Here is a 16931-nt window from a genome sequence, read left to right as displayed (position 1 = left end):
AGGGAAGTGGTAAAACTTCCTGTGTGCGGATGAGGTTTCATTGTGTCTATTAAAGAGCACACTATCGCACACAAAATGTTTTGACTCAGAAGCTTCTATTTAGCGTCACTGGGTGATATAATTTATTGGATTAAAACAGAACAAATCATTATTCCAAAACAAAGGGACATATTTCTTGCATTTCACATCCATTTATGTTTATCAATCACCACCAAGCCTTTTTAGCATTGCCAGGAACAAACCCGTGGGTGCTGCAGGTTTGAGAGGAGGGAGACAAGCAGACAGACATCTGGTTTACAGATGTCCGTTCACAGAGAAGGACAAGGTGGATGAGAAGAATGAAACAAAAGACATACAGACATGACAACATAACAAAGTAGAGTAAATCACACAGAAAAGCTCTGCAACCTCATTGGACTGAACACTTTATGGTAATGATCCACTTGAAGAGGTCAACGTCGTGGGAATTAGCCTGGTTAGACACAGACACAGAGGAAAAGGGGAGAGCACAAAGATCATTAATACGGAAGAGAATCATTAATCACACAAAAAATGTGTGAAAAATGTACAAAACAAGCCCATCCTATGTCTAATTTTCACATTCAAACCCACATAAACCTACATATTCAATAACGATAATTAATAATGACTCAATCACAAACATAAACATATGTGTACAGATTTATTTATTCATGCTTTTATACCATTTTATACTTTCTTTATTAAAACTTCTTTTCTTGTACATAGAATACAAGTTTACGAATAGTTATACAGTTTTCTTTGCACTGAATGGAGCAGCATTTGCTTTTGTCTTAATGACAATTAAATATTCTGATTCTGATACTAATAAAGGGAATTATTGTGCCCATTTCCCGTAAGGTTATTATTGGACTCTATTAGAGTAGCTTTGCATAATTCACAGTTCGAAATAATCCTTATGTATCTTGTGCTTTACCTTGGTGCTCATCCACTGTCTAAGAGCTAAAGTTTTCACCCATCACCTTTGTACAGTTACAAACTAAGCAGGTTCAGCTTTTGTTGCACAGCTGTTCTTTTTCACATGCAACACCCAGAAATAAACATTATACACTCTCGAATACGGCTTATGGTTTAGCTTTCTGGGTAAACATGCAAGAGGTGACACACGTGATGGTGGCAGCGAGGCTTGGGTAATAGGACAATAGGACAGCATACTGTAGCTCAGGAGGACCAAAGTATTCTTGGGTAAGATACTGAACCCCAAGTTCAGATGTGTTTATTGGAGAGTGAATGTGTGTGAGTGCTAGATAGAAGGCATTCACAAGACGTAGAAGAAAAGTGGTGATTTGCCTCTGTCTCAGTATAGTTCAGAGCAGCAGTGTATGTTTGAAAACAGCAGAAGAAGCAGTTTTAGTCACTTCCACCTTAAAGGCCACCGTCCACTTAAGCCAATTTATATATTATTGGCTGCCAGTGGCAGAAAGAAAATCTAGATAGCAAGCAGATGGGCTCGTTTTCCTGTCTGGTTTGTCAGTTAGCCACAGGTATGGCATTAGAAAGACTGGTCTGTCAATCTATTATTGTTCAGTGAGCAGACCTTTTGTGAAGAGGTACCTAAACCAGCCTTTCTATCTGAGTGTAACCATTTTTTTTCACACCCTAAGACTAAGTGAGTAGTATTTGGTAGCTTAATTTCAGGGTGTGAAATAAACTAAATGAACTAAATATATATCTCTAAGAGAAAAAGTCAGACAAAGGGACACTAACTATAGTCAAACGTGTGACAACTCAAGCGACCTAATGCAGACTGAAGATCTCAACAAAGTTGTTGTTATCTCTCAGTTGCCAAAGGACATGATAGCATATGCCAGGACGAGAAGGCGCTCCTCTCGCTTTAAGCCAACTGTAGCTGACAACCCCTCATAAACAGCAGATTTGCGTCTGAGATGACAATACTGGGAATATCCACTCTCTGACATCACACAGATCAAAGAGTAGAAAACAATTCTCACAAACCAGTGGGAAACCTGAGGTTTTGACTCACGGGTCATACACTGACTTCACTATTTGACCATGTTTAATACAACCATCTGTCACTGTAACAGTAAATATATACGGAGACCCGCAGGGGACATGGGAGAAAAAAAAATTAAGACGGACTTTTGCGAGATCTCGCAAAACTTTTGCGAGATCTCGCAAAACAAACTCGGGATCTCGCAAAACTTTTGCGAGATCTCGCAAAAGTTTTAGCCGCATTCTTCGGCCTTCGACCTCCCGTTAGCTTCGAGCTAACGGGAGGTCGAGACCTACTACAGCCGGGAGGAACACCGCTTTCCCGGCACATCGTGCCTCGACCTCCCGGTCGGCTTCGAGCCGGCGTCCGAAGAATGCGGCTAAAACTTTTGCGAGATCCCGAGTTTGTTTCGTGAGATCTCGCAAAAGTTTTGTGAGATCCCAAGTTTGTTTTGCGAGATCTCGCAAAAGTCCATCTTAATTTTTTTCCTCCCATGTCCCCTGCGGGGCTCCGTAAATATATGACAGAAAACAAGAAAAAGTGTATTAACTCCACTTTATTAGTTAACCAGACCTTCGTGCACTATTTCTCACCTTTGTATCCGTTACCCAGGGCAGCATTCACTCGATCATATTTGCCAGTCTGCTCTCCTGTTAAGCAATCGGCACAGGTCAGTGTTACAAATTCACTAAAAACGAAACTGTTACATTGAGACAAAGAAATCTAACAGCTATGTGTTAAACCTGGCAAAAAAAGTAGCATTAGAGGACTTAGCTATCACACTATGCAGGTCACATACCTTTCCTAAAGAGGGATATAATGCATAATACATGCAGCTGCACTTTCAGTGTGCAAGCTACTTAAGTAAAAAGAATAACAGTGAATAAGGTTTTTTTTAAACTGCATCACATTTGTGTTGCTATTCTTATTTAAAAAGAATCCAAGTAAAGGACACTAATATTTTGACTCCTGCAAAATCACGTGATTATTATATATGAAGGCATTTTTCAGCACAGTAACATCTGTTGTATGCTGTCTGTTGTGCTGCGATATTGTGCAAAACGACATGACTAATAAGGTAACCAGAAGCAGCAGTAGTGGTAGCTCATCACAAATGAGGAAGTGTCGGTGGTTTTCTTACCCAAAGCATCTTGAGCTGGCCCTAGCTGTGCACCGAACCCTAATAAAACACACACAACAGAAATTACACCTTTAAGGCCAGGACTTGGGACGTACGTATATGCAAACATGCCAGGAGTACACTCTGAGAATTTAGGAGTACACTGGAAGTACTTTGAGAGAAAGAGTGCATTAAATTGAACCTGCTTGTTGAGCTCCATATCCTGCACCAGGGCCTGAAACAGCACAGAAAAAGGGCAACAATAAAGAGTCAATATCAGGCAGGATCACATAGAAACAGCCCTGCAGCTTATCTGCACTCACAATGCTTCTGATGAGTTTTATTTTTCACTATCTCTGAGGCTTTTGACCTCATTGGTACTGAACTAGAAAAAAAGAAAACCAAAACGACACAGTTTATCTGGCCGCATGGTAACTTTCCACTTTAGAGTTTCTCACACTTTTTTTCTCACCATATTTTGCAGATTTAGCACCTTCAGCTCCAAGACCAAGCTGCTGTGCAGCATACGGATAGCCGCCATCACCTGTGGGCAATGAAAGAAATTGGTTAAATGTGACTATTTAGCAGTTCACTGAGCTTTAATACTGTGATAAACTGACAGGATGTGAGAAAAAGAGAAAATTGTAAGCCTTGTTGATTTATTTGTTTATATACTTTATACTAACAAGTATACCAAGGCTGGGGCTAGGCCAGTTTCATTTTGGTTGCGTGATCATTGTTTATGCAGCATTTCAAGGCCCCTCAAACAAAGATGATGTCCCAATAACCTGCATGACTGGATTTTTCACTTTATAAATTTATAGTGAAGTGAAAAGCGTCCTCATATAACAAGATGCAAAATGACTCAAAGACAAAAGGGGAAGCCTACGATCTTCATATATGAACAGACTTTCTATGATTATTGAGTTATTTCCTATTACTATACTCATACTTCCAGTTTACAGCAGTTACCCAGTCATTCATCTTAATTAAAACACTGCTGCAGCTGCTGCCCTAACAGTTGAGACCATTCAGATAAAGGCTTATTCGCTCTAGACTTTGATAAGGTAATCAATACCTTTCCCATGTCTGTACAAAGCAACTGAAGCCAGCAGCAGTACCACTGGACTGTAATTTAAAAAAAAAGCCTAATTTGAAAGCAGAAAATTCAACAGTTTTGAACTCTACATCTAAATCATCCCCTCATGCCCAGATCAAGAAATGTAAAGTACAATGTAAAAAAAAAAAAGAAAGATAATTTAAATGAATTTATCAAATAAATTTTACAGAATTTTACTATTATTCTTAAATACATAAAATATCAATAAAAAATTGTTTGTGAAACATTAATGTTATGTCAAATGTAAAATAACATGAAAAAATGGTGAGTAATCGTGATTTTTACTGCAGGCTGACTGCTGTAGTATTGTCTGCTTGGCTGTAGAACAACTTTACCAAAATTTAAAATTTTACGTGCTTGTCTTACAACTCAGACATGCAAAATTTATTAAGACTTAGAGAGTTTTTCCTTCCCATTGATGCCGTGTGCTTGCTCAAAGGTGGATCATGTGCTTATTGGGGTATATTTCTAACACTGTAGGGTCTTTAACGTGTAATATATAGGTATTTGAGATGGTTGTTGCACATTTGGGTGATATAAAATGCAATAAAATTGAATGAATGAATTCAAGTTCAGTATATGGTCACTTTGATTGACAGGTGGATATCATGATAGCTGGCTGTAGCAGTTAGCTGCCTACTGAGCCTCATCTCTGCTAACAGGATTTTTTTCTTGAAGTAATTTTAATAGATTTCGCTTTAAAAATGTATAACTTGGAGAATAAATTATATTGGTCCAATAAGTCTGTGGTCATGGTAATTTCTAGCATTTTATTAGCCTGTTATTTAGCACTAATAAACAGATACCTGCCTGTGTGCTTATTGTAAGCTATGCTTGCTAGCATAAGCATATAACCTAGCTTCTGGCCCCAAACCGCCAAAATGGGGACGATGCTAATGTTGAGACTTCAAAATGGGTTCAGAAAACAATGGGTGGCTACATCTATTTCCCTCTTTTATCTAAGTCTATGATTTTTTTTCTTTAGTCTGCAGGACTCAGAATAAGCCACATTCATCTACTTGTAATAAAGTCACTAAGTCTGTGTTACATTACATTTTCCTGTTATTTTGTACCATTTGACAAGGAAAAACCTCTTTAGTGCAGGACAAAAATGTCTCTATATAGACAATATCCTGAAAGTGTTTAGTGTAGCGTGAAAGGACATACAATATCTTCCCATGATGTGATGTACTGATCTGAAAAAGTGTAACACTACCTGTTAATAGCATGGTGAAGCTTTTATGATGTGCAAAAGTTTGATATAATTTACAATGTTGTGTGGCGCAGGTATTTTGCAATGATTATTGTTGCAGCTATGATATCAAGCTCATGTATCTACTACCTTCCAGTCCAGCAGGAAGCACTGGGGCATTACCATAAGGAGCCTGACCAGCTCCTCCTCCTGCAGGGGGAAGAAGAAAATCAAATGGTCAATCTGACTCATACATCGTCATTTCTCTCTCTTCACCCTTCGACCTCCATGATTAATCAGCAAGCTGTGCACTCTCTACCACTATAGTCTGAGTCACGTGTGGAAACCCACGCTGACAGTTGCCTGACTAATAGCATGACTGAAGGGCGAGGTGCTGTCACCGTTGCTCACCATATTTGCCACCAGTTGATTCCAGGCCTGCCCCAAGTGCTCCTGAAAGAGGACGAGAGGGCTTTTTGAGTCAAGACTTCACACGTCGCAGAAAGCACATGTAGGCATCACTCCTTGCTGGTAAATGCAAGGCTTATGTTCCATGCAGGGTGTTTACTGGTTTGAAATTAAATTCAAACAGATTTGGAGGAGAACAGATGCTTTATATTCTATAACCAAATGCTTTTGAGCCCTTCTGTTTACTTCTGTTGGTTTATGTGAGAGAGTTTCCTTAAATCTCCTACCATAGCCCCCCTGGACCTGTCCAGCATAGCCTCCAGGACTGAGGGCTGAAAAAAGACAAACATAAACACACAGGTCAAACATTTTTGTGTCATTAATCGATTCAACCGATTAACTAATTGTTAGTTTTAAAAGCATCTACGGGAGCAGGAGGGCAGAAACCACCAGATTTAACTGGTCAGCTTCAATAAATCAGAGACAATAGCTACACCCAGTGGATAAAAAAAATCACACTGAGCATATTAGAGGAAGCCGTTTCTATTGACATCTACTTTGTCAAGCTATCCAGTATCATGGGTTAAGCCTCTAAAGGTTAGTGCCATCACTCCTCACGGGTTTTTTAAGCAGGTTATCGCTCCTCAGAACTGTTACCTTCACTCTTCCCTGCTTTTTTCTCAGCACCATCGGCTAACTCTGCAGGGTAAGCAAGGTCTGAAACATAGTACTAATTAGCACTAATTATGTTGTATATGTCGAGAGCTAGACTGACTTTCACAACACATTTTGCTCCAGTAATATTCAGGCTTCACTCACCAGCTCCATAGCCATCACCATTCCCGTAACCTGTTGAGAGGAGAAATGTAGAAGCACTTAAAAGATTGCAGTTATACATGAAAGAGAGGGGAAAAAATTCAAGTCTGTGATCGTGCTAGACAAAGCTTTTGCAAAACTGCCTCAGCCTACAGTGAAACACAAAAGTAACGCCAACAAAGAAAAAGTCCATCTTGACTGAATATCAACAGCTTTGATGCAGGCTGTCTTTGACACCAAGCAGAGTGACGAATGATTCTCTGCCAGTGCAGGTTAAAGTTTTCCTCAGTGTAAATACTCTTTGATGTATACTTCTCTAACTTGCTGAACTTACCCAGGCCGTTCCCTGCCACAGCACCAAGATATCCTGTTGCTCCATCACCATAACCTGTAATAAAACACATTCACTGTTTACTTAATGGGATGATGAGTATGATGTATAGATTTAAGTCTCTATATAGATTTACATGACTGAAGTTTACCTAAATATAAGTCTTTTTTCTTGCATGTAAAAAAGAACAACTGTATATTAACAGGAGAGTTTAAAGATGGCTGACACGTTGATTGTTTTACTTGTTTTTGTCTCTTACTTATTAATCATTCATCTGAAAGGAAACCTCTGGTGTGACCTTGAACGTAAGGTAGAGATTTTTTTCTTTACCTCCTCACATACAACTGACAAGCAAATGATTGGTTTACAAGGCAAAGTAGGAGTTATGTTGTCTGGCTTTGAGGCCTTACCTCCATTCACTTCTTTAAAAACAAAATTCGAGTAGGCAAATTACTTCGTATTTTCTTATCAAGCATATCCTCAAGTCTTTTCTGACAAGCTTCTACATCTGCACAGGACCCCGGGGTCTGTGGGAGAGACCCATGAATAGGCCTCCATTTCTTTGCCATGAGTTTAACTGACAGCCTCTGTTTAAATTAAAGGCAGTAGCCAAACAGCTTAGCACACAGACTGAGAAACACCTGATTATTAAGATAGTCTGGAAATTTACTGGCTAGTCTGGTGAGACAACAGCCTGTTTGGGGGCATGTCCGTGAGATCATTGTCAGTGGCTAGTTGTTTGCATGTCAGCAAATGCACGTTTTCTTTTGTTTTATACATGAACTATTTACCTGCATATAACCAAAGACTGTGCAACTGTGACTGGCCAACAGAATTTGGTGTGAAAACAGACTATAAACCAGACCAGAAAGCTTCCACCAGAAATGTTTTTCCTTGCCTACATGTGTTCCATGCATACAAGGATAGGGCCACACCTCTTGATCTTTGAATAAATGTCACCACATCTCTATTGACTCAGTAACTACAGTGGTCCAAACCTCCTCTGGAATGAAGAGCGACACAAAAACTGTGTGCCGGGATCTTCGTGTCCTGGGTGTCTATGGCTGAGCAGCTCCTGTAGGTGTAACGGGTAAGCTGGCCTAGTAATTTGGTTCAGATAGTGTAACTGTGACCCAAAGGTGCTTTCAAATTGCATCCAAATTATTATCTAGCAGGCCAAGAAAGCATCCTGCTAAAAGTTTTAAACTGTTCAGTGAAGCCTGGGGAAATGATGCCGACAGAGACCAAATAAATATGTTACAGCCTTACCAGTCGACTTTCCTGCAACACCTTGGGGATAACCACCCTGCCCAAGTGCAGCAGCAGCTAAAATGTAAAAAAAATTTTTAGATGAACAGGATGAAACACAGAATATGAGATGCAAAACATAATTTCTTATCTCCAAGCAAAGAAAAGACAAAATAAGGAAAATTTACATGCATACCTCCAAGTTTTCCAGCTGCTCCACCCAAATACGCTCCCTGTCCCAACCCTGCTGGCAACACATCGGAAGTCTTTACCAAAGTTGTAAACCTACCTCTCCATCTGCTAAAAACAGCAGCTAGTCTTCATGAATTATGTGTCATTGCCCAGCATTACCTGCTCCATAACCCAAAGCGCCCAGGCTTGCTCCCATGTAGTTTCCCGCTCCACCAGCATAACCTGAGGAGAAGGTAAACAAGCTCAGCAAAATCACCCGAGATTTACTTTAGGCTAAATGCACTTCACTTTTCCTTTCCTTACATAATAAAGACAGTTATGGAACGCTTTTTCAACCTCATCAGGCCATAAATGTCTTCATCTTTGTCAGACTTGTATTGGGAGATCCTCTCCACTGGACTGAGTCCTAAAAACCACAACGACCACCTAAAATCACTCCCTAAGTCACAGATACCCAGATGAAAGACTGAGGTATTTGGGATTTTTTATGTTTTACTATTGCTCCCAGCAAAACAAGTTATACATTCCTGGGTTCCAATCTGGATAAATATGAGTTTAGATATGGTCCAGCAATATTATTACACACAGACAGTAAACCACACACAAAACCCGGCTGTAAGAAGGAAGAATGTACATGTGACATATATTGTTTTAGAGTTAAATTTCATGCAAAACGAGAAAACATAAAAACAAATGAACAACTCAAAGCTCCTCCCAGCAGTCGATGTAGTATGATCAGAAGCCTGTTACCAAGAACAATGCAAATCTCTTACTGGAATGCACATTAGCATAAAAAACAGGCTGAAGCCACACTGGTTTCAGTTTTGTGTCGTGTAGCAGCTTCTGGATTTGAACATGGAAACTAAAATCTAATCAATGATCACTGCTCTCACCAGTGATTAAATCTTGAATTTCCCTCAGTGCAATGCCCAGATTGACTATTTTCAGTATCACTGGCAACTGCAGCCCAAGAGATCTAAGCTACTAAGATAACAAACAGCTGTTTACTATGGCTCAAGCGGTGTGCACTGCATGTGTTTTGACTTTCCTACAAAATGCAAAGATATCCAAACAGACTTGAAGGTGCATCAGAGCTGAAAGCCAAAATCACAAACCTTCACCAAACCGAGGTTAGAAGTCATGATTCAAGGTTTTCCAAGGTGATTGCTCCACTGCCTTGCAGCTTATATTTATCATGTTAATATGTAATTATTGTGTGTTATATATAACGCAGTCTAATTTGTTTATTTATTTTTTGGTTAATTTGCAAACTAAATATGAACATCTGAAAAAAACAACACTTTTAGTTGAGAAAAGGTTTTCTGGCCAAAGCTTGACTGCTTTCATGCAGGGTTTGACCATCATTAAATAGCATCGATAGTTTTTGGTTGCATACACTTGGCTACTTAATCATAACGCATTAAAATTATTAGGTGTAACTGGGGTGAAAACAGCTCAGTCGCTAGTTTTTCAGCATGAATTTTACATTTGGTCACATTAGAAGAGGGAAAACCTTTCAAAAGTGCCTCTTTTGTTTGACTAGTTCAACTTTTTTAAGCCAAAAAATTTGAACTTGGATTTTGGCAGAACTATACTGGCAATTAGAGTCACTAGTTTAAAAGACTGACTTGGTAAAGTGTTTTGTTTGACTAGTACAGCAAAAGTCTCAATGCCAACTAGCAGAGGAAACTAAAGTCTGTTTAAAAGCATAGACATCACACAAACAACAATCTGAAAGCCAGTCTCAGAAATATGAAATTGTTTCTCAAAAATCTCAAGAACGGACCACAGACAGACAGATATGAATCAAAAAAGACATTTAGATGGTGAAAAAGCTTTGCTCTTACTTGGAGTCTGGGCATTCCTCCCAGTCTGCCCTGGGATAGGGAGGGCTTTTGGCTTTTTGACATCATGTTCAGTTTGGGAATTCTGTTTAGCACTCTGATCATCTCCATTAAAGCCTGGAGCTTCCTGTCCATCTCCTCTATTAGAGGCACTGCCTACACTTAGGGTTCCACTAGTACCTGGGATCACTGCTCCATAGCGCCTTCCTCCTTTTGCTGGAAGGTTTGCAGTACTATATCTGCCATCTTGTACCGTAACAGTCCCACGGATTCTGATTCCATTTGCGTTTTCAGCTAAAAGTCCTTTGACGCGCTGCCTGTCTGCCACAGCAGAGAAATAATCTCTTATTCTCTGATCCAGTGGAGTCGCGTAAATACGTCTTCTTACATCCTCAGCTTCTGAAAAAGGTAGTCGAGAGGTTTTGTCTTTTTCTTTTTGTGACGTCGTGCTACCAAGATGTCTGAGTTCTTCACCAAGATGCGGCTGAGCCACTGAACTTTGACCCTTTTGAATTCCTGAACCTAAGCGATTGTTTTCTAGTAAATTAATAGGAGATCCACAGTTTTCCACTCGCTGATTTTCACGTTTGGATGAATCATAGTCTCGGGCACTCTGAGATGAATAAGAACCCAGACTTTGGATGTTGTCTTTATCAACAGGCAGTTGTCTTCTCGGACCTCCAGCTCCCAAAATGACTTCATGATTTGGGGCCAGCTTTCTTTTGGGTATTGCAGGGTGGTTACTTTGTCCTTGATCAGTAGGTGTTGTGTGTCCAAGACTCGATGACTGGACTGTTGAATCAAAGCTTTTGACCTCCTGCTTTCCAAACGAGTCTAGACCTCTGATTTTTTCTCGTTTAAGATCTTGAACAGCTTGACCCTGACTGGCCATCTCAGGTCCAACCAAATGTTCTGCAGACACACCTGGCAGAGAGATATCAGCATGCATTCACAACTTCATCTCACCTCAGAGACAACAGTGTTTCTTTGAGGTCCAGCAGCACACTGTAGCAGCAAACTTCAAGCCTTTCTTTGAAGTTTGTAATATAAATCGGAGCATCCACAGAAAAATCAGAACCAAACCAAGGATAGAATCAGTGGGAACTCAGACAGACTTACACATTCATTTAGAGTAATGACACCAGCACATAAAACATGACATGACAACACATTGTTTCCATCACAAATTGTTGAAATGTCAAAAAACACACCAGCGTTCAAGCACAAGACAAAAGGATATCCTGACTCGAGCAACATCTGTGTATGACACACAACAACAGAGCTGAGTGGGCATGAAAGCAGAAGCCTGCAGTCCACAGCAAAAGCAACTGAAATTTTTCTGATTCTTAAAGTGAGGTTTTACTCATAATATGTGTTTAAACTACAAGCATATTTACATTTACTATGAGCCAGAACCAGAGTCACCAAGCAGTTTTAAAACATATCTCAAAGGCAAAAAACAAATAAAGTGTGAGTGTGAGTAATTTCTTATTTTGCCTTTAAACCATGTGTGTGCAGCATAAGGAATAATAAGTAGCCCACAGGTGGGGGCTGGAGTGGTGGAGGGGAAGGAAGCCAATGTGGAAGTGTCTTAAAATTGCATTCTTTCTAATACCTCTAATACCTGGCAGTGATGCTTCTGGTTGCATAAAAGCTTAGGGTTACAAAAACGTCTATGGGAAAATGGCCCTCACTCATTTGCTCCCTTGCTGACAAAAACATATATTTTAATTAGTAAATTCTTGCTGTTCTAACAACCACAAATGAGGACAAGTCATTGGCTAACAACATGTCAGCCACAAGTCATCAGCCAATGAGCATTTGGTGATCTCAGTCAGAGCTTTCTCAGGACATCTGGTTTCGAAACACTAGGCTGAAAGAGCCAGGAAGTCATGCAACATGCAGTCAAGATGAAACACCAATAGACACGATGAACTGTGCGCACAAAATAAAACAGACCAGCTTCAGATGATAGTAAAATAGATACAGATGATCTGTTTTCATGCACATAAAGACATGAAATCAACATCAATAGCAGTGAATCACAAGTCAGCAAAGATGAAGACAGACTGATTACACAGAAACACCACAGATTTTACACCTGCACGGGTGAAACCCATAAAGCAGATGTCACTGATAACAGCAGCATCGCAGGCCAGCGTATTACAGTTTAGGAGGGTTTTTTTTTTTTGCAAAGACACAATTTCTGCAAAGTGCTTGTGTCACAGATGTGGGCGTATTATTATTGTACTGGATAATGTATTAAGACAGCTTCTGAGAAACAATCTCTGCTGATCAGCTTGATAAGGCTGATGTTTATGCATGCCTCTGCATCAAGTCTGGCAACAGGCCTAAAACAGTTCAAAGCTAAAAGAACAGGACATCACATGAAACATAGTTCATCACTTACCTGGTCGTGCTCCAAGATAGCCAATGCCCCCTAAAGATCCATATCCTGGCAAGGAAACAAAAACAGCTCATCTTTAAATAAATCAGCACTGGGGTTATGTCACTGACATCCTGGGTTTCTCTCAATACTACAAGGACACATAATCCATTAGCTGAGATGCAGTCTGCCCCATATACCATGTCCACTGACAGGTTGACAGGGTCCAACTTATTGTGTTTATTAAACCAATTTCTTTACTCTCATTTGTGCATACAGCACAAGGAAACAAAAGTGTTTACCTGGAAGTGTTCCCAAGCCAGCACCATAAGCTGAAAAGTCCCAAAAACACAGAGTTAATATTTCTTTACAAAGATCCCTGCAGCTGCTATCCAACCGTTTGTTAGATTCATCCTCATCCTTGCTGTGTAATATCTGTAAAAGGTGTGACATGAGTTGTAGCAGTTCAACCTTTCACAAAACTGGTTGCATCTTAGCCTTCTTGGTTTTCTGCCAGGATTTGCATGCAATACAGGCTGCCAAGATTTCTGCTGCTAGGTGTGAGCACAACTAAAAATAACCCCAATCTTGCACCAGACAACACAGGGAGGCTTAATATCTTAAGTACTGAGAAAATAATTGGTCGCATTGTTAATATGATAATTATGATGAATCATAAGAGTAAAAAAATGTATAAGGTAATTTGCAAATCAGAACAGTGAGGGTAAAGTTTCAACAACCTTGACATATGTAACACATGTAAGCAGCACACATAGTTATTTATTTCGAGTAATAAATAACGACCAATAACAAAAACACAAAGTAAAGTAAATGGCTCCCTAAAGAAGAAGATATATAAATAGGGCCTATTAAGTCTTTCTTTATATATCAGTCTTACCACGTTTTCCTCCCTGGCCCAATCCCAGTCCCAGTCCGTTTGTGAGCCCAGCCCCCAGCCCCATTCCTGGGCCCAGACTGGCACCTAAAGCCACAGGGAAAATGTATCATACATTTTTAATAAACTATTATTTATTTCATGAACTAGACTGACCACATCCAAGAGAAAAGAATGAAAAAGTATGCTGTGAGGGTTTGAGTGTGTACCATAGGCTCCCTGGTTTCCATATCCACCTTGCATCAGACCAGCTCTTCCTCCTAATCCAAGAGATCTGTAGCCTCCTGAGGGCACAATGAAAATAATACATATACAGAATATAGTTAAAGTTATAGTTAAAGAATATAGTTTTTAAACCAGGTGCATCAACAGAATCTTTCTGTGCATAGTAAATCCCAAGTAATATCATGGTCAAAAACATTTTTAAAAACTGTGTGATGGATCCCTTTTAAACAGGAGAAATTGTTTTTGCATGTTTGATTTGCTCACCAGCACCAAGCTGGGCTGCAGGATAACGTCCAACTGAAATATTTAACAAAGTAAAAGTTTAAATATCCCCTCTGTATGGTTAAAGAGACATAAGAGGCAGAAAATCAAGCAGATTAAACCCACTTCCAGTCTTCATTGCTTTGTTGCCATATCGGCTACCCAGTGCTCCAAGGGCACCAGTAACTGAGAGGAAACAGAAAAATTATTTTACACTTTGCTTTTTTTTAAAATATTACTTTAGCTATTACAGTTTTGACCAAAATAATTGCCATTAAGATTTTTACCATAATTTATCAGCCCTAGTCACTCATAGAGTTAATGCCCATCGAAGGAATAGACTACAATATGTGCATTTGTGCATCCAAAGACACAAATCAGCCAGAACATTGCTAATGTATGCTGTATGAAAGACTTACCTCCAGGTTTCACGCCGCCGATTCCCACACCTCAATAAAACAAAACAAAAAAAGACACAAAACCGGAAAACAGTTAAAGGCACATAAGAAAATTTCAGAGTTTAAGGAAACAGTGTATTTAACCTGTTATTTTTGGTCGAAATGGATAGTTTCCCCCTTTGTAACAGAGTTGTATCAATTTTTTATAACTCGACCAACACATAGGGGCGTGGCTTCCAGTAATGGGCCTCAGTGCCTCTAATTTGAGTCACTGAACTCCATCATGTTTACACTGTTGGTGCCTTTTGCAGCATTTTTAATGGATTTATCTGACAAATATTACAACCTGTGCTGTGGTACAGACTCTCCAAGAAATTTTGACAATTTTTTGCCAGTTTTAACAATTGTTTTGTGCTAAATTATTATTGGTCTGTTGTTTAGCACTAATTATGATATAAAATGTGTCCGTGCATTGCAGCGATACTGATGATTTAAGACATTTGGAGTTCAAAATCACAGAATGATGTCACAGTGGCTGTCCATCCTTTATATACAGTCTGTGTTGTTGTTTTTTTTTAAACATGAATTTAACATTGAAATAACTTAAAAACAATTTAAAAACGTATAAATACCTCTGGCTGGAAGCACCCTCCCCCAGGAAACACTTTGAGGTTTAACCCCTGAAACATTAAAAAAATGTGAACAGTTTTTCACAGTCACCATGGTTACAGCCTATCAAACACCAAACAGTGTAATGATAACAATACTGTTGTGTTGTGTTAGTTAATGAATCTGTGATTTATAATTAATTATACTTATATTTCTAATGAATCTAACTTATAATAAAAGTGAGTGAAGATGGTGAGAGTCTGTAGCCACATATGTACCAAAAACAAAAAGAACAACTACAAAATGTTTTATTGAGAGGATATGAATATTTCACCTACAAATATCAGGATATCTATTGGGAGACCTAGAGATTTATTTTCGTCCCGCTATTTTCACTTTATGCAACTGATTAAAAAATGCAGATAAGGAAAATATGATATGCATAACTGTAAAATACAGTGTAAAGAAGTGATGCGCATTTAGGAAACGTTAACATATTTGTTTCACAGATTTACTGCATGAACTTTTTTTAAAGGACATTAGAGGTCCTTCAACAAAAGCATTATTTGTTTTTATTAATCTAAATTTTGAATTTTAGGCCAACACTATCACTGTGTAGGAGACTCAAAAGATGACCTTAAAACTGTGGGAATTACAGTTTAGATGTCAGTTGAGGATTACATCAGTAGTGGAACCTGATTGGACTAAAGGTGCGAGACAGACAGATATCCACTGATGCGACCAGAGCACGAGATCAGATACAGCGCCAGTGTGGAGCCTGTTAGTTCTTCTCACAGTTGGATGTGACATTTTGCCTGCTTATGCCACCTTTTCATTGCATCCTTTGAATCAGTGAAATTAGATCATATAAACCAAAGCAACTTGGCGATTACTCTGCTGTTGGAGCCCAGAGTCCATGCAGTCCTCCCCTCAGTCTCAAAGAGATGAGATCTAACAAGTGAGTGAGAGGGACTCACTAAAGATGCTGATTCATCGGGACTTTAACTTGGACCAAAATATGATATGATCTAATTCATTTGTCAGCTAAAGATACAATTCATCTTGACGCTAGACAAAATGAATTCAATTTTGACTAAATAAAAAAGCTTTTTTGTGCAGCATTTCTTTAGATCATGTTAAATATCAACATAAATTATTTTTCTTCCAACTAAATTTAGTAACTTCTTTACATTAAGTTGGATTATGCCAGTTAGACTTATATTAATCTTTGTGCAATTCCAATTCCAATGTTTTTAAAGCAGCAAACACAATAATTAAAACATGAATGAATACTTTTGTGTTAAAGCTCATGGATCTAAACCATTACAAATGTAAAAAAAAAAAAAGGCCAAGAAAAATAGTTCATAAAACTTTAGACTTTGTCCCGTGAGTTTCTTACCGCCTTGCAGAGTTTGCTGAGCCAACCAGAGAACCAGCGAAGTCTGGAGCAGAGCTCGAGCCAGCATGATGGAGGAGGCACTGTGCAAAAACCAGCAGCACTTAAAGAGAAGAAAGAGATGTACAGAAAGACAAATACAAGTCTGGTACTTAAAGCACCGCAGCCTCTTTTATATGCTTTTATACACTCCCACTGGCAAGTCCTGCCCTCTGAAAACACACATCAGTCTGACCAAAGACCCATTTCGCTCCATTTCCTTTAGGTGAGAATGCAGACACACACACACACACACACACACACACACACACACACACACAACCATTTTAATGAGTGATAATCAAATCTACTGTTTTCACTGTTAACACATATAAGGAGCCAAAGATTCAGTAATCTCTTATACATTCACACTTATAATGCAAAGTGTAATGAAATGCACTGTGGTGCAATGCTAAAAGCTTGTTGTCATAGTCTTTGTAAATATTCATGGCTCTACT

The 16931-nt window shown here is 39.1% G+C and overlaps 1 protein-coding gene across 1 annotated transcript; it reads right to left on the bottom strand.

The window, feature by feature from the left end:
- Nucleotides 1-107: 107 nt before the first annotated feature.
- LOC146711870 (uncharacterized) lies at nt 108-16680 on the bottom strand. Its single transcript, XM_085452974.1, has 24 exons — nt 16670-16680; nt 16438-16517; nt 15062-15109; nt 14451-14480; nt 14158-14217; nt 14035-14067; nt 13755-13829; nt 13549-13632; nt 12953-12982; nt 12675-12719; nt 10268-11188; nt 8580-8642; nt 8425-8472; nt 8250-8306; nt 6984-7037; nt 6653-6682; nt 6121-6165; nt 5837-5878; nt 5576-5635; nt 3586-3657; nt 3316-3348; nt 3135-3173; nt 2587-2643; nt 108-472 (listed from the first exon to the last, which is right to left on the bottom strand). Exons 1-24 carry the CDS (start codon nt 16678-16680, stop codon nt 468-470), a joined length of 2022 nt encoding a protein of 673 aa, XP_085309100.1. The 3' UTR covers nt 108-467.
- Between the last annotated feature and the right edge of the window lie 251 nt (nt 16681-16931).

Source organism: Copadichromis virginalis, linkage group LG4, assembly GCF_057382275.1.
Source record: "Copadichromis virginalis isolate Kocher_CV1m ecotype Utaka linkage group LG4, C_Virginalis_male_GT1.1, whole genome shotgun sequence".
NCBI lineage: Eukaryota > Metazoa > Chordata > Actinopteri > Cichliformes > Cichlidae > Copadichromis > Copadichromis virginalis.
The sequence above is the reverse complement of the archived record's forward strand: the minus strand, read 5'-3'. Positions and strand labels throughout refer to the sequence as shown.